The sequence below is a fragment of the Acomys minous genome, assembly GCF_964271855.1.
Source record: "Acomys minous genome assembly, chromosome: 2".
Classification (NCBI taxonomy): Eukaryota; Metazoa; Chordata; class Mammalia; order Rodentia; family Muridae; genus Acomys; species Acomys minous.
In genome coordinates, this window is record NC_140484.1 from 123040259 (window position 1) to 123063665 (window position 23407).

At 37.9% G+C, this 23407-nt stretch overlaps 1 protein-coding gene across 10 annotated transcripts in view; it reads left to right on the plus strand.

Annotated features, from left to right (window-relative positions):
- Positions 1 to 23407, plus strand: part of PICALM (phosphatidylinositol binding clathrin assembly protein) — an 83886-nt gene that overhangs the window by 15100 nt on the left and 45379 nt on the right. For 9 of the 10 annotated variants that reach the window (XM_084771991.1, XM_084771994.1, XM_084771993.1 and 6 more), the window contains exons 2-3: positions 14035 to 14177; positions 19404 to 19479. In XM_084771991.1, the coding sequence (XP_084628117.1) occupies positions 14035 to 14177; positions 19404 to 19479 (219 nt within the window). Of the gene's footprint in view, positions 1 to 5595; positions 5754 to 14034; positions 14178 to 19403; positions 19480 to 23407 lie in introns of all 10 variants that reach the window. The other variant, XM_084771998.1, reaches the window with a different exon arrangement.

Genomic DNA, 23407 nt, shown 5'->3' on the forward strand with positions numbered 1-23407 from the left:
ATTAATTATTTGCATTAAAAATATATAATTGCTTATACAGGTTTGGACTGAACTAACTGTCTTGTGGACTTGTGATAGCTGCTAGTAGAAGAGAAAAGGAGTTCGTGTTTACTCACAGTGACTATTTTGCTAGTTCTTATGAGACTGATGTGCTGCCTGTGGTGTTAAGAGGCAGACTGTGCAGCTAGTTTTTAGTTGATTTGTTATTTCCCCTTTCCCTTGATTTTTGTTTGTTTGTTTTTGGTCCTGTAGTGACTGAAAATCAAATAAACGACTTACTGGTGTAGTTTATAGTAATCTTTATAATCATGTTCAGTTTGTAGTTACACTTAGAAAATTTGCCTTTTAAATTTGCTTGCTCCCAGTTTGTTTTCAGATTACATCTTTGGAAAGGAAGGGTAGCATTTCTGTGAGGTTAGTAGAATAGGAAACTGAATTCAGATTGTAATTGCTAATGTTATTTCAGGTGTGCTGCCTAGGGAATTTGGGCTTTGATTTATAAGGCCAGTGGCTGCACTGGAGGTTACTTTTTTTCTTCCTGAGATAGTCTCTTGTAGTTCTGGCTTGCTTATTGGGAGTTGAGACACAGTCTTAACAATACAGCCCACGTTGGCCTAGAACTCAGTATGTAACCCAGGTAACCTTCAACTCTGGCAGTGCTCCCCACTCAGCCACCTAAGCCCTAGGATTACAGCTTTGTGCTCTGTGCCTGGCCAAAACAAATGCAAAGAAGAAACTAAATGCCTGAGATAGTTGAAGGCATAGTGATCAAAAGTGAGTTTTGAGTTTGATTCTAGATCCTTCACTCATTTCGGTGTGTTACAGCCCTGTTACATAGGAGGGTCACATGCTTAGAAGAGCCAGGAGGCCCTAGAGCAGCACTTTAAGGATGGTGAAATTATATCCGCATTACTATTAACGCACGTGTGGAGTAGCACTTAGGACAGACTGTTAAGTGGGATTCCAGAGACTCTAACAGGCACATATGAACTTTAAAGGACAGTGCCATAGGAGGGTCTAAAAATACTCACCTTCTCACTTGCCAATTCTAGTTGTTGTAAAAGGTGTCTGACAGCAGCCGCGAAAGGATAAGCTGCTTCGTGTACTCCAGTGCGTGTCAAGTTTCAGGAGGGCTCCACTGGAAAGGTCTTATCCCTGTAGTAGCATATTAATTAGTTGAGCATAAGATTTATTTGAGGATTCTTTGACAAAATTGCACTGGAAGTTAAATATTGACATTGTAGAATGACAGTAGAAAGGTGGTTAAGTTTATTTAAAGGTGGCTAGCTGTACTACTTAAGATTTACTCTATTTCCTTATGACAAGCCAACAAGAAGCATAATATTCTTTCAGAAATTTAACAGACTTTTTAAACATTATCCATAGATAGAATTTAGTTTTTGAAACTATACATGTGACGTCTATTTGGTTAGAGATACTTAAATGAAAGAAGCAGCTGCTTTTGGTCTTGAGGTCTTTATTATTAGCATTACCGCAGTTGTTACTGTGGTTGGTACACATGCCAGCCAAATAAAAGTCCAGTGAGGCATTAAGTGTGATGTATTCTTGAGCTAGTCTCTGTCCCTCCCCTATTCCCTCCTCCTTTCACTTCCTCACTCATTCTCTTCTTTCTAGACAGGCTCTCTTTATGTTGCCTTGGCTAGCATGTGCTCACTGTGTAGATCAGAGTGGCTACCTAGCTGTCACAGATACTTGTCTCCTTCTGCTCCCCAAGTGCTGGAATTAAAGGTGTGCTCCCTTTGCTCTTACTATCAGATTTTTTAGTAGCAGAAACATGCTTATGAAGATGCCTTTTATTGAGGGATACTTGAAGTGTAAAAGCCCATAATTACCAGTCAATGTACCAAATGTTACTATCTTTCTAATTTTAATAGAAGTAATCTGATACCCTTAAAATGCATACCGAGTCCTCTAATGTCTTTTTTATTTTCCTTTTCTTTTTCTTTTTTTCTTTTTTGGTTTTCGAGATAGGGTTTATGTTGGCCGTCTTGGACTTGCTTTGTAGACCAGGCTGACCTTGAACTCTCAGCAGTCCGCCTGCCTCTGCCTTCCGAGTGCTGGGATTAAAGGCGTGGGCCACCACGCCCGGCTCCAAGTCCTCTAATTTCTTATGCTAGTATATCGGGTTGATTTTTACACAGTAACTCGAATAAATAGCACATTATCTTCAATGATCATATTCTATTTATATATATTGTGAAATAGTGTGATATCCTCCCTCCCACACATACTGTTTTATTTTTTGGAAGGTAATGTTTGAAGATGTCATATAGCCCAGGCTACGCTTTGCCACTTGCTTTGTAACCAAAGCTGGCTTCCAACTTTTGCTTTTTCTGCTTCCACTTTTGAGAGTGCTGGGGTTACAGATGTGCACCACTGTCTAGTTGATGTGGTGTTAGAATTTGAAATCAGGGCTTTGTGCATCAGTGGAACCTTTCCTCTGTCCAACAAATATTTTTTGATGGTCAAAGTTTGGGTTTTTAAGTAGGTATTTTTCTTCCCTTTAGTTCATGTTGCTTGAGTATATAATTTTCATGAAACTTTTAAGTTTAAAAGCCGGGTGTGGTGGCACACACCTTTAATTCCAGCATCCAGGAGATAGAGGCAGGCAGATCTCTGTGAGTTCAAGGCCTGCCTTGTCTACAAAGAGTCCAGGACAGGCAAGGCTACACAGAGAAACCTTGTTTCAGAAAACCAAAAAAACAAAACCCCCTTCAAAAATTTTTATCAGCATTGGGTGTGGTAGCACATGCCTTTAATCCAAGTACTCAGAGGCAGAGGCAGGCAGATCTCTGTGAGTTCAAGGCCAGCTTAGTCTACATAGTAAGTTCCAGGACAGCCAAGGCTGAGAGAAAATATCATCCACCACCCTCCAAAGACATTTGTTTAGGAAATGAAAAAAATTTTTAAGTGTTGAGTAAATGGGTATGGGTCATAGAATCTGAAGAGAATTAATGTGGTTATAAAATATGTGATGATCAGGATTTTACATTAATGCTTAATTTCCTCATAGAAATTTTAAAAAATTCAAAACTCAAGTTTTAACTCACTAGGAAAAATACTACGGCTTTATTTTATACTTATTTATTAACAGTGTGTTAAAATTGCTCATGCTTTCCACTTATAGAGCATTAGTTCAAAACTTAAAGCCATATAGATAGATAGGCTTCTTATTGTTTCTAATTTCTAGCTGTATCTGTCAGTTCATTTGACTTTCTTAATGATCTGGTGCCTCTTTGCCATAGGTATAGCAACACTTGATGAAGCGTAATACATGTCTGGTGTTGATTTTGACTCATTTAAAGTACAAAAAATAATTGAGATTCCGGTGGGGGTATTATTATTATTATTAATTATTAGTATTATTATTTACAGTTTGAAAAATCTAGAGGCTTTACAATATCACGAAGGGAAGGTACAGTTCAGTGTCACTTTACCTTGACAAAGATGGGATGCTGCCATACTTCATGCTCTGTGGAGTTGCCTTCCATAGGCACAGCCCACTAATACTTGATATTTAAGTCTTTTTATCTGGGACTTTTTTCATTACTATCATTGAAAATAGAAACCTCCTCCAGACGTGCCTCCATCTCCGTGCTGTGGAGCTCTAGCAAATACTGCCAGCTGCCATGTATTTGTGTTCCTCCCACCAATACGGAACCTGCTGACGATCTTCCTCTACTCACGCAGGCACTACACTGAGGCAGGGGTTTTGTTTGTCTACTTTTCTGTAGTTCTAAGAAATTATTTGGCCAGTTATTTTATATGGTGAATATTAGTAGAATAAACGGGATTTTTGTTTTTTCTGAGGTTTGCAAAGCTTCTGGAAGATAGACCATAACACTTTTCATTTTCCTAGTTGCACTTGGGGAGTGCTTTCGGGGTAAGGGAGGCGAAGAGAGAAGCAAACTAACCCAGTCCTCTTTCTGAATTGTTAGATGTGGGGAGTCCTGGGGATCCCTGCTTACGTGGGCTTGGTCTTAGGAAACAACAGTGGTCTGGGGATAGGAGAAAGAAAGCCTTTCCTGGTTCCTCTCTTCCTTCCTGACACTCACAGGCAAGGAGGGGGATTTTGGCGTCGCCTCTGAATCCTTACATATTTATCCCATCTTACCAGCACGTCTACCAGGTCCAGCGTTCACACTGTGCAGCTAGGAGACAGATTCAGTCAGTCCTGAGGTTTATTCAACAGGGAAAGACGCCTCTGACCTTTAAAAATGAAACAGCCTACCTGTTGGTCTTTGTGGGCTTTGCTGTATAGCTCAGGCTGGCTTGGAACCTGCAACAATCCTACTTCTCCCTACTAAATGCTTGCATTACAGGCTTGTAGCATGCTTGCTTTATGTTCTGACTAAAATATTTTTGGATGTAAGTGTAAAACATTATTATTTCCAACTTCCAGAAGACCTTACATTGATTTTTTTTCCCTGAGAAGAAATATTGTACCATTTGCCCAGTTTGTTGATGTTAGGAGATTAGATGGTTTTCCAAGAGTGGGGAAAAAAAATGCCTGGCACGTAAAGTGAGATATGTTAATAGGTAGGGATAGGGAGGACGAAGTTTATAAAGGCTAGGGAAAGCCCAAAGCATAGCACTCTAAGATAGAAAACTACAAATAGCCAGGGTGGGTTTAGAAAGGCTAGGGAAAGCCCAAAGCATAGCACTCTAAGATAGAAAGCTACAAATAGCCAGGATGGGTTGGTGCTTTATCAATTCTTTAGCTACTTGTGAGCTTTCACTAGGTTAAGTGATAACTAGGGTGACATATTTTTTTTTGTCCAAATTGGTTCATTTGTTAGGGAGAATGTAGTATGGGGACAGGTAGAAACCAGGACACTTGGTTATTCACACTTTAGAACGTTAGAAATTGACCCAATTCCAAATGGAATCTTCAGATGCTTTGAAATTTTTTACAGTACTCTGATCTGCATTTGCAGAGATTCTCAAACTTTGTTTTCTTTTCATTGGTCTTGGGAGTTGGGCAAAATCCTTAATTTATTTTTTTCTATATGCCATTCCTTGGGCTATTCCAGCTTAGAGCTTTAGTGGAGGTAAGTATAGCACTCATGATTTATTTTTTAATGGGATATTTTTATAAATCCTTTAAAATTTTATACAATATATTTGGATCGTATTTGCACCCCACTAGTTTCCCCCCTAATTCACCTTAATTCCCAGACTCTCCCCTACCTTTCTACACATTCCCAACTTCCAGATTCACCCCTACTTCTCTACTCACTGCCAACTTCATGTCCTCTTCTAAATATCCAATGGACTCCAGTTTGTGCTGCCCATATATGTATTCCTGGGTGTGAGCATCTCCTGTAGACTGGTCAGCCAGCCTACCAGGGGCCACTAAAGTATTGCAAATAGACTTCAGTTTGCCTAGGAAGTTGGTCTTTGTAAGTTCCTGTTTCCTTAACGGGACTGCTTTTGAGAATCCTGAAAATTAATATCTCTGTCATCAGGCAAGAGTAATTAGTGAGATTTTTAGAATATAATAAGCTTTGTGATTTGGCATTTAACATTTGAATTTTATACTGCTTGATACTTAAAATGTTTTCTTTCCTGTAGGAGAGATTGTAATTCTGAAACTTCAAATCTTCAAGGAAGAGAGGAAAACACCTTTTGCTTTACCATGGATTTGTTATTATTTGATCTTATACAATTTTAATGCTTTCATTTTGGTTTCCTGTTCAATTTAAATAAATATTTTTAAATTCTTATATTAGGTGATGGGTTTTTATTCTTTTTAAAAAAAATAATTCATTTTATATTCCGAACACACGCCTTTCCTCTTCTCCCAATACCACCCTCCCACCCCCTTCCCCTCTCAGAAAAGGGAGCACTACCCTTACCAACCACCCAGGTCCTTTTTTTATTCCTTGGCTTTTTTTGGGGGGGTGGGGGCGAGATGCGGAGGGAGAATGTAGGGATTTGAACCCAGGGCCTTCTATATGATCTACCACTGAGCTACAGCCTCAGCTCCATGGGTTTTTTATTCTGTTAACATTTTGATCTTACATTTTCTGATAAGTTGAAAATTGACATAGAAATATTTTGAGGCAGTACTTGCCAAAAATAGGGATTCTGTGTATTTGTTATTTGAAATTTGTGGCAGGAATATGTAGTTTGGAAAGCACTACTCTGAAATACATATAAAACAGAGCCCTAACCTCAAAGTTAAGGAAACTTACCCATGAGCCTGAACTTGTCTAGCCAGTGTCTGTTTTTCTTCTTATCAGTCTGCCACCCAGTGGTCGGAATGCAGAGTCATCTGAGCACAGAGGAGCAGCAGCTCAGGGTGCTGTGTGTGCTAAGAGAGCTTACTCAGTCATCAGACAGGCACCTAGAGACTGGGAGGACAGGGACACCGACCAGGGTAGCACCACTAGATACTCGATATTTTGAGAGTATGTTTTTCTATAAAGTATCTTCATAACAAACCTTTGCTTTTGTTGTAAGATTTGTTTTTTGTATTTATGATAGATTATTAGGTGAAAAGACCAATGAGATTATAGTGGATAATTTTAAGAGACAGTAAGTTAGGCTGATTTGAAGAAGCTGTTTTTGTTTCAACTTTAAAATTTAAGGCAAATACAGAATGGCTTTCCACTAACTAAAATAATTTATTTTGCACTTTTAGATTAAGTATGCACAGTACAAATGTAGATTTGTAGGATTACCTCTTAATTTTTTTATTTTGTTGATTTTGAGAACGTGGTGACAGAAATAGCGTACCGACTTTATGCTAACAGACTGTTGTTTGGCCTACAAGTAGGATTTGGTTTTCTAAGACAGAACTATGAGGTCTAGAGATTTCTTAGGACTACCATTGAGAATATTGAATTGAGTTCAAAATACTGACCTAGTACTTCAAATTCTGTGCTGTTTGTTTGTTTGTGGATCTCTATGCAGCTCTGGCTGCGCTGTAATTTGCTAGATACTAGCCTGGCCACAGAGGCGCACCTGCTTCTTGCCTTCTCCTTTGTGTTCTAGGATTAAAGGTTTGCACCACCACACTGGACTAAATTCTAAGCTCTTAAACAATAGAAATACTATGTATGTGTGACGTGAGTGCTTGCTGTGGTCCCAGAATCACACAGACACTGGCATAGCTCCACCCCCTCTCTCCTCCCTCTTTGGTTTTACGAGATAGGCTTTCTCTGTGTAGCCTTGCCTGCCGAGTACTCACTTTGTAGACCAGGATGGGTTCAAACTCACCGCAGTTTCAAGACAGGGTTTCCCTGTGTAGTCTTGCTTGTCCTGGGCTCGCTTTGTAGAGCAGGCTGGCTTCAAACTCAGAGATCCACCTGCTTCTGCCTCCCTAGTTCTAGGATTAAAGGTCTATGCTACCCCACCTGGCTCTGGAATAGCTTTTTTATACCTTAGCCTTGATTCCCTCTGTCAAAACTGTGGAAGGTCAGTTCTTTAGTGTCTCTGTATTTGTCCAAATACAGTAGCAAATACACACGACTAAAGTGTGCACTTGTGTTGCATATGAGTCTGTTTCTTCTCTGGCTTAGTAATAGGTAGACTATTTCTCCCCAGACAGCTTTTTTTTTTTTTTTGCCAGTTTTTAATATTCTCTCATTGTAAGACTGTATTACCTTTTAGTTAACTAATTCTGTATCATTAGGCATGTTCACTTACAGTATGAATTAGGATCCTTAGTGTTTTAGTTTTAGGTTTTTTTTTTTTTTGAGTCATCTGGTTGTTTTGTCTTTTTAATACCTTGACTCTCCCTTTCCATTTCAAGTTAGCATAGTCTCTACCCTGTACTGGGCATTCTAATCTATTTTAAAGCCATTACCCTGTTACTACCCTAAAGTCTGTTTGGTAGATTGTTAGATTGATTTCCTAAGAAAAGTAGAAATCTGCCTACATATGTAATGTTTTTGCTTTTGAGACAGAGTCTCATGTAGCCAGGACTCTTCTTTTTTTGGGGGCGGGGGTCAGGGCTCTTCTTGAGCTCAGGCCAGCCTCAATTCATAAACTTCTTATTCTGGTCGCTTGAGTAATTGGATTATAGGTGTATGCCATCATGCCAGGCTTAGCAAGTATATATTTGAATTCTAATGGAAGTTTTATGAAAATACAGCCATGTGTTCTTGTATGGAATTCTAAACTTTAAACATGTTTTAGTAGTTACATACTTTATGATCCCTTACATAAGAGTTAGAGCAAGAAATAGTGCTATTAAGACATTTTCCAACATTTGACACTAAGACTAGGGTAGGTGTCCCTTGACATAAGTGATTTGCTTTGGCTTAAGTCAAATTGTGACTTCCATGTTTACTAACCATGTCTACATTTTTGCTATACGGTAAAATGTTCTACTACTTGTATGTCAAAATCCCAGAAGTTGTTTTCTTGCTCTTATCCTTACTATTCTTGGTGATCATTGTTCCATTTATTTGTACTCCCCATCCATAAAAAGTTCCAAAGATTTGGGATATGAAGTGGTATTTAATTGGCTGCTTAATTTTCCTCCTAGCAACAAACAAAAATCTGAAGTAACAATGAGGCTGTCTTTCAAACAATTCTTCTGAAAGAGATAGTAATATTTGCCCACTGACTATTCTGTATCACTCTTAAAAAACATGGTATGTTTTTAGCCATGCTCTCATATGTTAGAAAAATCTTACTTGTTTGCCAGGTTGTTTTGGTATTGTCTACTGAGTGGCTATTTTTACATGGGAACTCGACCTTTGCATTTCAGTTTTGAATGCCACTGACTGACTAGCATTGCTTAGCTGCCTTGCTTACTGTAGATGAGATTACTAAATGTCTTTGTGTAAGTTTCTGAAGTTGGTGTAAGGAGGTCTACATAGGCTGGTGGCCTGGACTAGTAATTTGGCTATAAGACTAGTTAAGCCATTTGGTAACTGTTCAAAATTTTATACATTCTAAAATATTTTTCTTTAATACAGGACTGTGTTTTACTATTTTTCTTATTCTTTTTGTTGTTAGGTATTTATAATTTAGGACCTGCTTTAAATTGAGTAGTTGCTCTGAGCCCAATGATACATACCTGTAACCTCAGTGCTTATGATGAGTTTAAGGTTCACCTGGGCTACCTAGTGTGTCCCTGTCTCATAAAGTACCTGGACATCCTCTCTATACATTTTTAAATGTTCTTATCCTTTAGTTCTAGTCGTAAATCTGTCGCATAGTAGTGAGTTCCCGTGACCTCGTTACTTTCCAGAAAGAGCCTGGCCTATATAAATAGAAGTAATATCTGGTTTCTCAGATGCTAATTCTAGTTCCGTAGTTGTTGAGGGAATGCATTAACGAAAGAGCAAGAACATTTTGTTTTGGTAGTTGATGATTCCATCAACTTTCTGTCAGGAAAGGGATACTCACTGTTGTGAGTTTTCTTCAAGACATTAAACTCTAGAAATTCTCATTATTTGAACTTACTGCTATTTGTTGTTTGTATTAGTTGAGTGCGGGTTTCGGAATTGTTAATAAAATGTTGATGAAGAACTTCAGTGTTTATATTCTTGAGGTAAATAATTTAAAAAGATTTTTGACATGCATGGCAATTTTGTTATAGAGTTTTTGCTTTTAAGAAATAATGTTTCCTGGGCTGGGCATGATTGACAAATGTCTTTATTTTCAACACTTGAGAGGCCGAAGGTAGATTTCTGGGAGTTGGAGGTCAGCCTGACTTACGTAGTAAATTTCAGGCTAGCCAGGAAGATGCGCGCGCACACACGCGCGCGCGCACACACACACATTCCCACCCTCCCTCCCTCCCTCCCCCCCTCCCTCCCTCCCTCCCTCCCTCCTCCCCCTCCTCTTTCTTTCTCTCTCCTGGATTCAGAGTGGGACAAGCAATAGCCATTGAAATTCTCATAAGTGAATTTGTTTGAAAGTTTGCTTTTGATTAGTCACAAGTGGAAAAAGATTAGCTTTTTAAGTTGCTTTTATGGTAGAAATTTCATACAGAGGAAAAATTACCTCCATGAAGAGAGTACTGAATTAAGGAACTGTTGGGAAATACAGCGAATTTATATAGTTCCTCACCCTAGTAATAATTGTATAACTTTAGTTTTATATCTGGGCTGTTCTGGTACACAGTCTTATGAATTCTTACTTGATTTTTCTTGCTTTGCTATATATAAAATACTACCTTGCACCTCTGTAGTTATCCTTCTCTCCATGTGATTGTTTCTAACCCAACCAGAGTTCATAAGGTTTTTGTGAAAATTTGTTGTCCTTTAACTTGAAATTTGAAAATTGCATATGTTTTTTAAGAGCAAATAGTTGTAGTATGTTAGTTTAGCTAGTGTACACCATTTTGAATGTGTCTCCTGCCTCCTCCCGCTCCCTTCTCCCTCAATTATGTACCTCTTCCTCTTTCTCCCCTTTCTCTCTGCTTCTTTGGGGGGGGGGGTACAGAGTCTCACAATAGCTCAGACTGGCCTTAACATCTCTCCGTAGCCAAGCCTTGACTTTGTGGTAGTCCTCCTGCCTGTACTGCTATGCCCAGCTGGCTGCGTTTTTAAAGTGTACATATGCATCCAGCATAGAGCTGTAATTCCCATACTTGGGGGACAGGCAGAAAGTTGGACACCAGCCTGATGTACATGGGAATGTCAGGTGACTGGGCCAAATAGATGTGCCTTCAAAAAGAAAGTGAAAAAATACATACCAAAATGAGTGACCACTGTATGTGTGGCATTGTTTCAGGCCTCTGGGGAAATAATGGAGAACAAAACAATTTTGTCCACTCCAAAACTAAGAATTTAGAGACAAACATTAAGATAAATAGTAAGAAGTGCACAGTGTAGTAGCTAATGATGGCATAGAGTTACAGACGTGCCCTAAGGATTTGTTAATATGAATCAATATTCAAACAAGCTTACCAATAAAGGTGACATTTCAGCAAAGATCTATGGAAGAAAATGAGAAAGCAGGTATCCTGAACAAGAGCATCTCAAGTAGAAGGAACAGCAGGGCCAAACATCTGAGTTAAACAGTGTTTGGCATTTGTGAAACATTGCAAAGAAAGACATTGGGAGAGTTGAAACAGAGGTGTGCAGGGGAAAGAGTAGATCATAAGGGGTACACTGTAATTGACCCTGAAGTGCATTCTTCCTGAAAAATTAGGCTTTTTATTTAACCTTGGCTGTTTCTGATGAATAAAGAAATGGAGGTATCTTTTAAGGTAATTAGTAGAACAAAATGATTTGGAAGTCAATTCAGCATAGCAGAAAGTTCTGCAGTATAGAATTCGGTTCCAGTTTCAGTGGATTTGTAAGGTACTTTAGTTTTTATAGAAGGGAAACCTTTATTAAAAAAGGAATGTTGTAGTGAACTAGAATGGAAAGTTTCAGGTATGAAATAGCAAACTATACCACACAACATTGGAAAGGTGTTCTGTTTGAGGGTAAGATGCAAGAAGATAATAGCAAAGTGCAGTGCCTTGTCCCATGTTGTAAGTAAGGATGTTATTTAGGTTAGATAGTATTGCTTTGTAGAGCATTCTGTGCTGGCATTGTGGGTAGGTGACACCTCAAATCAGCTATTACCAAAAAGAAGGAAGCCAATCTGATCAGTGTTCTCCTTACTCTTGGCAGTCCTGTTTGTTTACTGAGGAGTTTATGTAACCCTGACTGGCCTTATACTCACTATGCTAAGTGGCGGTTCTCCTGCTTCATTGCTTGGACTACAGCATGTACTACCATGCCTGCCCGGTTCATTGTTGGCAGTCTTAGTCGTGGGGTTATGTTCATGCTGAGATAAAAAAGAGACAGGCTTTGGGAGTTATAGGAGATGCTATGAGGAAGCTTTGGTTACTGATACGTAGAATGTATCTCTGTACTGACAGATGCAAGGGGAAGAAGTAGGAGCACCTTTTGGGTAGTTGGATGGTAGGTTCAACTTCAAAAATAGGTTACAGACGGGTTGGGTAAATGGCTCAGTTGGTAAAGTGATTGCCATACAAGTGTGTACAAATGTGAGGACCTGAAGTTGGAGCCCAGCACTCACGTAAACAGCTGGGCATAGAGGCGGGCACCTTTCATCCCAGTACTGGGGGGAGGGGTGCAGAAGCAGGAAGATTTCAAGGGCTTGTTGCCAGCCAGTCTAGCTGTAACAGGTTCAGTGAGAGTCCGTGTCTCAACGTGGAGAGCAATAGTAAGACACCTAGCATTAATCTCTGGCCTATGTGTATTCCCACACCCATGCACATTGTACACACTTGCTCACATAGCCACACGAACATGAACACAAATCACATACAACCCCAAACAAAAACATTAGTGCTATTTTGTAGTAGTTACTGTAGTTCAGACTTGAGTAGTTTCCTCAAGTTGTCTTCTGGAAGGATATAAAAGAAAAATATGGGATATAAAGCTAAATGGGAGGAAGTTGGGCTTGAAGGTTAGTTTCTTAAAACTAAGAATCAGGTCAGAGCAAGGAGGGCCGCGAGTCAGAGGCGTTGTGGCTATATAGGGAGACCCAGTTTTGAACACAGTCCTAGGTAGGCTTTGCCCTCAGCAGACTGTATTTGGAATAAAGCAAGCAGTAGACATTCAGGGCCTTAGTTAGAGCAGGTATAAGGTAGTAGGAGGACCCGGGCACAGCAGATTAGATTTCTTCCTTTTTTAAACTCCCAGAACAGGTACACTCAAGTTGAATTTACTGTTTTGTGTTGGATACATTTGATTTGGGTTTGAAAGCTTTGGTTATTCTGCTGTTCTGTAGGCTTTCTGTTACATTATTTGGTGTTTTGTTCTTCAGGCAGTATTGGTTTGTGTAGCTATTTGTCTAAATTCAGTTGCTTAGCAAATGTTACTAGTTGGATCTACTAAAGCAAGCATTATAAGGAATTACAAGCATGTAACTATTGTTGCTGTCATTTTTTGCAAGCAGTCAAGGCCAAGTTAGGTTATCTGAATTCCTGGTTAGTCATTTTCAACTAAACAGTAAAAGTGAATAAATTTCTATTAGTCATGGGTAGTTATAACAACTTTGTCATCATTCTTATAGCTGACATGTTTGTAATCATATTTGATACGTGTTTTAAAAGTAAAATAAGTCATGTCTAGGTCTACTTCTCTCTATTCTTTAAATTGGACCATTTGGATTTCCTATATTGAACTTGACACTGAAAATTTTAAAGCAGATTATAAGTAAAACTGTGAGGTCCATTAAGAATTTTATTTTTTCCTGTTTGGGTAGTTAAACAGTTTTGTGCCAGACTACTTTATAATAATGCCTTTGAGTATGAAATAAGTCAAATTGGAGGTTAGGCCAGGTGTGATGGCATATGTACTTAGGCCTGCCTGTGAGTTCTCTGTGAGTTGGAGCCTGGTTTATATAGTCAATTCCAAGACAGGGCTATGCCGAGATCCTGCCTTAAAAACAAACAAACAAATAAATTGATAAAGAGACCTTGCCTTAAAAATTAACAAGTAAATAAAATAAATTGGAATTTAGATATATCTTTAGCAGTATTAATCATTTTTAATTTGGAAACTTAAATCTTTTCAGTTTTTTGTCAGAATTAGCCAGCTAACAAGAATGGCTATTCTGAGTTAACCAGTAGAATTGAGAGGGGCAAGAATGTGCCAAACTAAGAGTTCCCCTGTCACAGACATGTCTCTGCTCCTTTTCTGTTAGCTAATAGCACCGTAGAGCAGACCGTCATACAGGTGGCAGGCCTACTTCCTACTCAAGCTTCTGTACATGTGATTTCTTTTGAAAGGTGTGTGTGTGTGTGTGTGTGTGTGTGTGTGTGTGTGTGTGTGTGTGTCTGTCTGTCTGTCTGTCTGTCTGTCTGTCTGTCTGTCCCCTCATACCCTGTGGATCCTGGGTATTGAATTTGAGTCATCAGGCTTGGTAACAAGTACATGCTCTGACCTCTTAGAAGAATTTTAAATCGTCCACACTGTTGCTATACTTTGTTAGATATTTTAAAATACTTGTTACTATCAAATATGGCACTAGCATTAAATTACAACCGGAGAGTAAATTTATCTTTTTTTTTTTAAATTACAGACTTAATTCAGTGTACAAATGAGATGAATGTGAACATCCCACAGTTGGCAGACAGTTTATTTGAAAGAACTACTAACAGTAGTTGGGTGGTGGTCTTCAAATCACTCATTACAACTCATCATTTGATGGTGTATGGAAATGAGGTAAGTATAACTTTTAAAAAATGTTTTGTTTATTATTGTGTGGGGTGGGAGGTTGTATTTCAAGAGTCAAACTCAAGTCACCATGCTTACAGGGCAAGTACCTTCACATGCTGAGACATCTTGCCAGCCCAGGAAGAACTTTGACAAGTATATTGGTGTGATTACTGATTACCATAGAGAGGGGTTGCTCTGAAGGGTGACTAGTAAGAACTACTTTTGTGGATTTTCTGTTTGGAAAGAATCATCCTGTTTTCCATGATAGCCTAGTAGTAACTTGTTGTTAATCGTTTGTGGGTTTCTCAGCTACTGTATCTACTTGTAAAGTGTTTCACGAAGCTTTTGTGAAATAATTGAGTGAAACTAGACAAATCTACATTGGTGAGTAATTTGGAAAGAAGAGGTGCAGCCCAAGATGGCTCTCACGGGAGGAAAAGGGTTTCTTGTCTGAATGGTTTTCTGACATGTCATTTTACTTAGGATCTTAGGCTTTTCTTTGACAAATACCAAGGCAGCATTACTAAAATCCAGAGTTAAAGAAGAGGTTTCCTGCAGCTAGATCATTCCAACAAATCTTAGCTCCTACATATTTTTGAATTCCCTTGTGTTGCTTGTCTTAAAGTATTATTTTTTTTTTTTTTGGTAACAGCAATCATACTTAGATACAGTGTTGTATTTGGCTTGTGTGTTACCTTTATTATGAGTATCATCATGTTCTGTATTGTTTATATTGTCACATATTTTTATATTTCAGTTTATTTAAGCTATACCCATACTGGAAATTTAGCTTTTGGATTATTCATATATTAGCACCACATTGAGGTTTGTTTTCAGTTTTTAAAGATGGCTTCTCCAAGTGCTGCCTCAAACGTGTACTAGCCAACCATGTAGCAGTGTTGAAGGCTGCATACTACCCTACCCAGTCGCTTCTAAACTTACTGCAGCCAGTCCACAGAACCAGTTGTTTTTTGGGTATGCTAGCTTAACTGTGACTCAAAACGTTTTGGCCCCAACTACAATAATTGTTCCTACTTTTATCACAAGTGTGCTTGCTTAATGGAATTAGTTCTGAAGAATTTCAGGAGCCATGAATACCTCCAACTATAGTGCCAGGCAAAGAGGCAAAGTATCAGTGTTAGTTTTCAGATATTGTAAATGAGGCAGCATTGATAAAAGCAAAATAGAAAGTTGGCTTATTTCCAACAGTTGGCCAGCAGATAGGAGAAAGATAGCATTTTGGTGTGCTTTGCACATAAACTGTTGTTTTTCCCAAAAGCATCTAAGATAAGTGCCTTGCTTTACCTCTTCCATCCCCCTTATCCTTCTTTCTCTTTATTCCACTCAACTCAGGCTTATTGGCAACTCTGTAGCCTGTGAAGAGGGTATAGCTAGGGTTCCTTTAGGCTGTGGTGATGGGAAGTCCATAGACTGGTAACATGGAAAGGTAATAGTTCATCCTCAGAGAGGATTTGTTTTCAACTAGAGTGTTAAGGTAGAGAAACCTGGACACAGAAAAAGCTCTGAAGGTTGATTCTGTACCATAGAGTCTTGACATGAGATAGCTAGGTATGCCTGTCCTGTTTTCTTCATAGTAGTTAAGTGACTTGAACAGGTCATTTCTCCTTGCTTTACGTTTCTTGTCAGTATTATGATAATACCATAGTGAACAAGTAAAATTAATTAAGGCTTCTTAAACTTTTTTTTTCCACTAATGACTCCTTTTTGCCAAAGACAGTTTTAGGAGATCCCAGGTATATGGGTATATGAAATATGTGTACAGCGTCTGTAGAATGGCTCAGGGGGTTATGACACTTGCTGCCAAGCTTAGCAGCCTGAGCTCTAGCCCCATGTGTCACGTTGTAGAAGGGGAGAATGGCTGTACACTGTTGTCCTTTGACCCATCTGCAAGTGGGCTGTGGTATCAGTGTGCACATACACACAAAAAATAAATAAGAAAAAAAGAAATTAGGTATATAAATTATTTATTGATACTAAGTTATAAAGAAATATATTTTAAACAGTTTTGTATATGATTTTATCATTTATTAAAAACAAAAAAAATTGCATGTTAATGGGGTAAGTATGCTTGCTTATTTTTACAGAAAGGATGAAATCTTGTAGCCAGTAAGCTAGCTCAGCAAGGGAAAGTGACAGCCATGACAAACTGAATCAGTATGTAGTGTAAATATGATGGAAGGAGGGAAGCTGTTCCTGCAGACCCTTCACACATGCACTGTGGCATTCCCAACCCCCAGCACACACACATCATGCATACATGATATAAATAAGGGAGAAACATTTTTAAAAAATAATTAAGTCTTGAGTAAACGTAAACGTTGGATATTTTAGGATGTAGAACATCTTTAGAGTTTCTTACAGTTGATTGATACATTGATTTTAGAATAATTAAAACAATTTAAAATTAATTTTATGTGTGTGTAGAGTTCAGTCTCAGAGAGTAATTTGTCTCCTTTCACTATAGCCTCTGAGGATTGAACTCAGGTAATCTGGCTTGATGGCAAACACTTACACTTGCTGAGTCATTTCACTGGCCTTTAATGATTTTTTTGTTAGTGAAACTCAAGTTAACAACATGAGTGTTAACAACTTAAAATGTTTTGTGATAGATGCTGAGGAAAGACAGAAAATATTACTAGCTTTTTTACATGATTATATCATGTTTGTATAAGCCGACAGCTTCACTGTAAAGTAGCTGAAACTTAAGACACAGAGTAGTCTCATCTGAGCTGAGACGGTCAGGTAGCGTTACCTGGTGTTGCGTGGCTGAGGCATGCACAGAGCAAAGTGTATGTGCTGTGGGTTCCTAACTAAGTGAGTGCTTCAGAAACATTGGATTTGTTACATTTTTGATTGGAATTAATTTTGGTTCTTGCACATTCAGAAACTGTTTTCTGTTGCCTGAATTTTCACAACTCCCATATTCAATTCCATTACCCATATGCAATCTTGCCCACAGTTTAAGAAACTATACATTAAAGCATTATAAATAGTTGATGACCAAAATTTATAGATAGAATTTCAAAAAAGGAAGTGTAGTGCTGTTAAACATTTTATTATGAAAAATTTCAAGCGTACTAAATTAGAGACTAGTGTATTAAATGCTTATGTACCTACCAACCAGCTTCAACATCACCCATCTTTTGGCACGTTGGAAAGGATATTTTTAGGGTGATGCATTCTGAACTACCTCAAATAGAAACCATGAAGCCTTACTGTATTGTCAGAGTGGTGGCATGACGCTGGCCTTATTAGGTTACTTTTGGAAACACAAATCAAAATTTGATTGAAGCCATATTTTTATAGTCAACTTTTATGATGAATATTGACAAAAACTGAGAAAATTTAGATTTATTATTACTAAAGACCTGCATGAAATGGCTTAATAGACTAAATAAAATAAGATACATGTTACTAGAATATGAAGGGCAGGAAAATTATTTTAAAAGCCTATAAAAATTATACCTGATAATGTCGTGATATCTTTATGTTTTTGAAACAGGTTGTTTCAGGATGAGGATGAAACATGACTCTGATTTATAAATTGCTCTTCAAAATACTTGCTTGCCAGTTTGAGGTGATCTCATACAAACAAGATCAGATAGGGTGACAGAGTAGTTGGTAGTAAGCTACTACATGTATTAAAACTGGGGAATGGAGGGGCCCTAACAAGTAAAGTGAGAGAATATTATTTCCTTCTGTGTGTCTGGAGTTGTACAGAAGGGACAAAGACTTAGGGTAATGTACTGTGGTCACCTTGGAGGGCATTTTGGGGGTGTTTTGAAAAGCTGTATTTTTTATACAGATGCCAGCCTGAGTAGATCCTGACAGTGATTTGCATGTGGATACCAAGTATAAAGATGTCAGTGTGTTGTTGTTAATAGAGAATTTTGGGAAAGACTAGATATCTGTGAATGAATAGATACACAATTGTTGGAATGTTGGAAAAGAAAGAGGAAGTACTATATGGCATTTTTTTGAAAAGCGTTTTGTTTATTTGTTTGAGACAAAGTCTTGCTGTGCATTTTGGCTTGCTAGAACTCACCTTATAGCCTAGGCTATCCTTGAGCTATGCCAGTGTCCTGACTGTGGGGATTGCAAGGGCATATCACCAAACCTGACTTATTTTCTGTTGCAGCCAGGGGTTGCCTCCAGTTCTTCTTCCTCTTTCCTTAGGCTCCTGAGTCACAGGAGCACATTACATCTAGACTGTAAATTTAATATAGAATATATCTATCAATGTGTACATACATAAATTGTCAAAGTATGTGGAAACTATGCCTGCTTCAGCAAAGTGATCACCTTTGAGGAGGCAAGGAGGAAATCAGATTGAAGATCTGCATTCTCAGTGGAGTCTTATGATGTTATGATTATATCATAAACTCTGAAATGAATTTTTTAATGTGGTTAACCTAGCTAATGGGTAAGGAAGTCTTTAACATTCTCTTGTATGATTAGGAATTTTTTAAAAAAAATCATAAATACTAGAGATATAATAGTCCTCTCCAAAATTTAGGTACTGGAACTGGAGAGTAGCTCAGTGCTGTGCAAGGATGGAGACCTGAGCTCAGGGGCTTAAGATGAGACTTGTGCCAAAGTATTGTGTCAGATACTTTTTGTGGCCCTGTCCCCCCCCCCCCCCAAAAAAAAAAAAAAAAAGACAGGAGGGCTGATGAGACAGCTTAGCAGGTGAAGCTACTTGCTGGCAAGACTGAGGATCTGAGTTTGATCTTTAGAACCGGCATGGTAGAAGAATGGAACCGACTCCTAAAAGTTGTCTTCTGACCTCTGTGTGTGGGTCATGGCATGCCATGTACAAACGGAGTAAATAAATGAGTTAAAAAGTACAGATATGATCTGATTATTCTTATCTGTGTCCTACTGTGCTACAAAAAAAATCAGAATTATTGATTATAGTTTTTTGGGTGGGAAATAATTTTTAAAAAATTTTTTAGTTTTGATTGTAGTTTTTAAGTACTTAATTCATTTAATTATTTTCACTTTAGTATTGCCGTTGTGATCATTAAGTTGTAATAAATCTCTGTACTTGTGAAAACTATTATGCTTTTACATTTGGTAACTAATGAGAGTATGGATGGGAAATTCCAATAAACTTACTGAAATAAGTTAACTGTCACTTTCCTCCTGCTTTCAAATGAAGCGTTTGTAAGATGGCAGCACCATAATTTATTGTAATTGTTTGTTTTCCAGCGTTTCATTCAGTATTTGGCTTCAAGAAACACATTGTTTAACTTAAGCAATTTTTTGGATAAAAGTGGATTGCAAGGTAAAGACAACTTTTTTTCCTAGAAAAATCAAGAGTAACCCCATATAATGATTATTGCAAGATTCAGTTATATTAACATATTGATGCTTCAGATCATATTTTAGTGAATGTCTTTTAATTTAAAATTCAGATTGATTTCATACTTAGCACCAGAATCTCTGAGAGGCAGTACAGGGCAGTCATTTGCAAATAATGTATTCTGGAGCTGGACTACCTGGGCTTGAGTTTATTCTTTACCAGTTAAAGACGGACGCGGTCAAGTTTACCTCTTTGCTGTTGTTTGTACAATTAGGAATGATGATAGCTCCTGCTTAGAATAATGCCTGGCACATAGGAAGCGCTAAGTAAACACAATTGTTATTTTTGCTTTTTTATTTTGTTTTATTGCAAGAAATATAGTTGACGTATACATTATAAGGACAAAATTGAGTATAGTGGTAATAACTGATAACATGGCTATTCTTTTATTATTTAACTTTAAAATGTTTTTCATTGTATATATTCATTATATAGGGTGCTGTGTTATGTAACAACACTTTTACACAAGTATAGATTGTGAGGTGAGCACTCCCACCCAATAACTCCTGTGCTTCTTTTTTTAGCAGTTTTTTATTTTTATTTTTATTTTTTCATTTTCAATCTAGTCACTTTAAATTGTCACATTTTGGTTATAGCTGTTCATGTTCTTTTGTCTTAGTGGAGTCCATTGTACTTAGTTACAGAACTAAGACATCAATATTGTAGATTGTTGGAACTAGGAAGGATGACACAAACAATTGCTAGGCTATTTGGTTCAGTTAGGGAACTATCTTCAGAGAAGGAGAGATCTATGCAGGACTTTGAGAGGTGAGATAAATCACTTAGTGTAAGCACACTGGACAAGTGTACAGAGGATGTAAGATAATGGAGATTGATTGGAACGAGTATGAGCTAAGTGCATGCGTGGCACATTGGAAAACATGTAGACAGCCCCCAAGAGGTTACTCAGAGCCAAGTTAAACATCGAAGAGTTTTGGTAGGGTTAAATTTTATAATGTGGTAGTAAACTAGGAAAAGTTTTTTGGGCGTGGCGCAGAAGAAATTATAAGGAAGCCACCTAAGGTCAAGTTGGATCAGAGTAGACTAATTTTTTTTTTTTTTGAAGCTATTGAGACTTTTCTAGTCATTGCTCTGTCCTAGCAGCAAGTTAATACAGGTTTACTTGGAAACCAGAAGAGGGCAGAGGTGATTGTGAGCCACTGGATGCGAGTGCTACAAACTCTGGTCCTCTAAGAACAGAAGATGATCCTAACCTCTGAGCCATCTCTCTAGCCCTTCATGTTCAATTTATTTTTGTAAGAGGAACATATTTGGGGGGAAATCACCAATAAAACCCCCTTTTATAATAAAAATATTAAAATAGACTGATAGGAAGATAGAAACTGCTTATTTAGCATGCTTCCCTCTTATTTTTGTTGTTGTTGTTGCTTTGGTTTTTGCTTTTTTTTGAAAATATTGTCTCAATAGCTCAAGCTAGCCTGGACCTCATGGAAGTCCTTTGCTTTAGCTTCCCAAGCACTGGGATTAGAGGCATAATCCCAGCATATCCAGCTTTGTTTGCAGATCTTTTCAGTTGTGTCTTAAGGCTATGTACCATGACTAGAGAGTCTATAAATACATCTGGTTGGTTTTTTGTCTAGTTACTAATTTTCATTTCTTTAGAATGAAAATTAAATGTTTATTTTGTTTTAATTTTTTAACTTGTATTTTTATTTTATAAAATAAAAATGTGTTTTGCCTGCATGTATATCTTTGTACCACATGTTTGCGGTGCCTATAGAGGTTGGATAAAGGTATTGTATCTCTTGGAACTGGAATTACAGGTGGTTTTTAGCTACCCTGTGGGTGCTGGGAGGTAAGTCTGGCTTCTTTACAAGAGCATCTGTACCTCTTAACCACTGAGCCATGTTTCAAGACCCGGAAATTAAGTGGTGATAATTTCTAGAATTTTAATCCCTTTTATGAAGAATAAAAAAAAATTTGTTGGTTGTTCATAGTTTCTTTTATTGATTGCTTGGTTAGCATTTCTGCCTGTTTTATGTCTCTAGCGAGAGGCCCAGGAAGTAAAGATGCTTATTGCCAAACCCACCCTTGTTCGATTCCCAGACCACACGGTAAAAAGAAGGAAGAGTTCCGCGAGTTGTCCTTTGGCGTCCACATGCATGCAGTGGCCAGGAGCACACATGCACACGCACAAACACAGACACGCTTATTAAAATATTTTAAAAACATACTCCAGGTGGGTGGTGATGGCACATGCCTTTAATCCCAGCACTTGGGAGGCAGAGACAGGTGGATCTCTGAGTTCCAGATCCACCAGAGATTTGCCAAGACTACACAGAGAAACCCTGTGGTGCCCACCCCACCAAACAAACAAACAACAACCTGGAAAATACTCTATAAAGGTTTTTTTGTTTGTTTTTACCTTATGGGTTTTGTAGAAAATTTATATGCTTGGTGTTTTGCCTGCATGTATGCTTATGTGAAGATGTCAAATCTTGGTATTACAGACAGTCGTGAGCAGCCATGTGAGTATTGACATTACAACTCTGGAAGAACAGTCAGTACTGTTAACCTATGAGCCATCTCACCAGCCTCTAATGTTTTTAACAATAAGATTAAATAATAGTTAATATTTATTCATTGAGAGTTGTGGAAAGTAATCGTGATCACGGTTGTACTGATGTCTTGTTGGGTGGAGCCTGGTATCTGGTATATCAACTGTAGGTATACTAGTTGGTCAGTAGGATAGACCTGCTTTACAACCATTAGCTACCAGTTCTACCTGGAAAGAATGAAAAGTTAAAGAGAATTTTTAAATACGTTGATTGAGGCTGGAAGACCAAGAGGTGTTTTCTCCCTCAGGATATGGAAGACTAGACTAGTGGGGAACAGCATGAACCAAAACCACAGGAGTGTGTGTAATGCTTTATAAAGTACATTAACGGGTATGGACTGGGTGATGATTGTAATTACTCCCCCCCCTTTGTCTATTTTGTTTTTTATTTTTAGTCGGAAGTTGATAAACATTTGCAGATTGATAAGTGTTAATACCAAATCTAGATGTGTGTGTATTAATATTGTCTTTTTATAAAGCAGAGAATCAAGATAAATCTGTTTGATGAAGTTGAGTTAAAAGAAACTGATTTTTTATTTTTTAAGGGAAGAGCAAAAATTTGTAGACTTTTGACCCAGACACTAGCTAAAATATAAGGCTTCTGGTATCTTAAAAAGTAATACTGGGCTGGAGAGATGGCTCAGAGGTTAAGAGCATTGCCTGCTCTTCCAAAGGTCCTGAGTTCAATTCCCAGCAACCACATGGTGGCTCACAACCATCTATATGGAAATCGGGTGCCCTCTTCTGTATGCAGGCATATTTGCAAACAAAACACTGTATAGATAATAAGAAAATACATCTTTGGGGCTGGAGAGATGGCTCAGAGGTTAAAAGCACTGTCTGCTCTTCCAGAGGTCCTGAGTTCAATTCCCAGCAACCACATGGTGGCTCACAACCATTTTACAATGAGATCTGCTGTCCTCTTCTGGCATGCAGGGCAGAATACTCTATACATAATAAATAAATCTTTTTTTAAAAAAAGTAATACTGATGAGGTTTTATGTTGTTAACTACAATGCAACAGTGTTGAGTAATTGATATAACTTGACAAGGTTTTATTGAAAATATTTTAAAATTGTTTTGACTGTGTCTTCAACATACATATTGCTATCTTTTCTACTGGGAAATGCTATTGATATTTCTTACATGGCTGGCACATGTGAGTTACACTTGTCCTAAATAATACACAGCTAAAGGTTTCACAAGTATAAAAATAGAAACTTCATTTGATGAGGGATGGACTTATCATTCTGTTGAGTTTACACTTGGTTC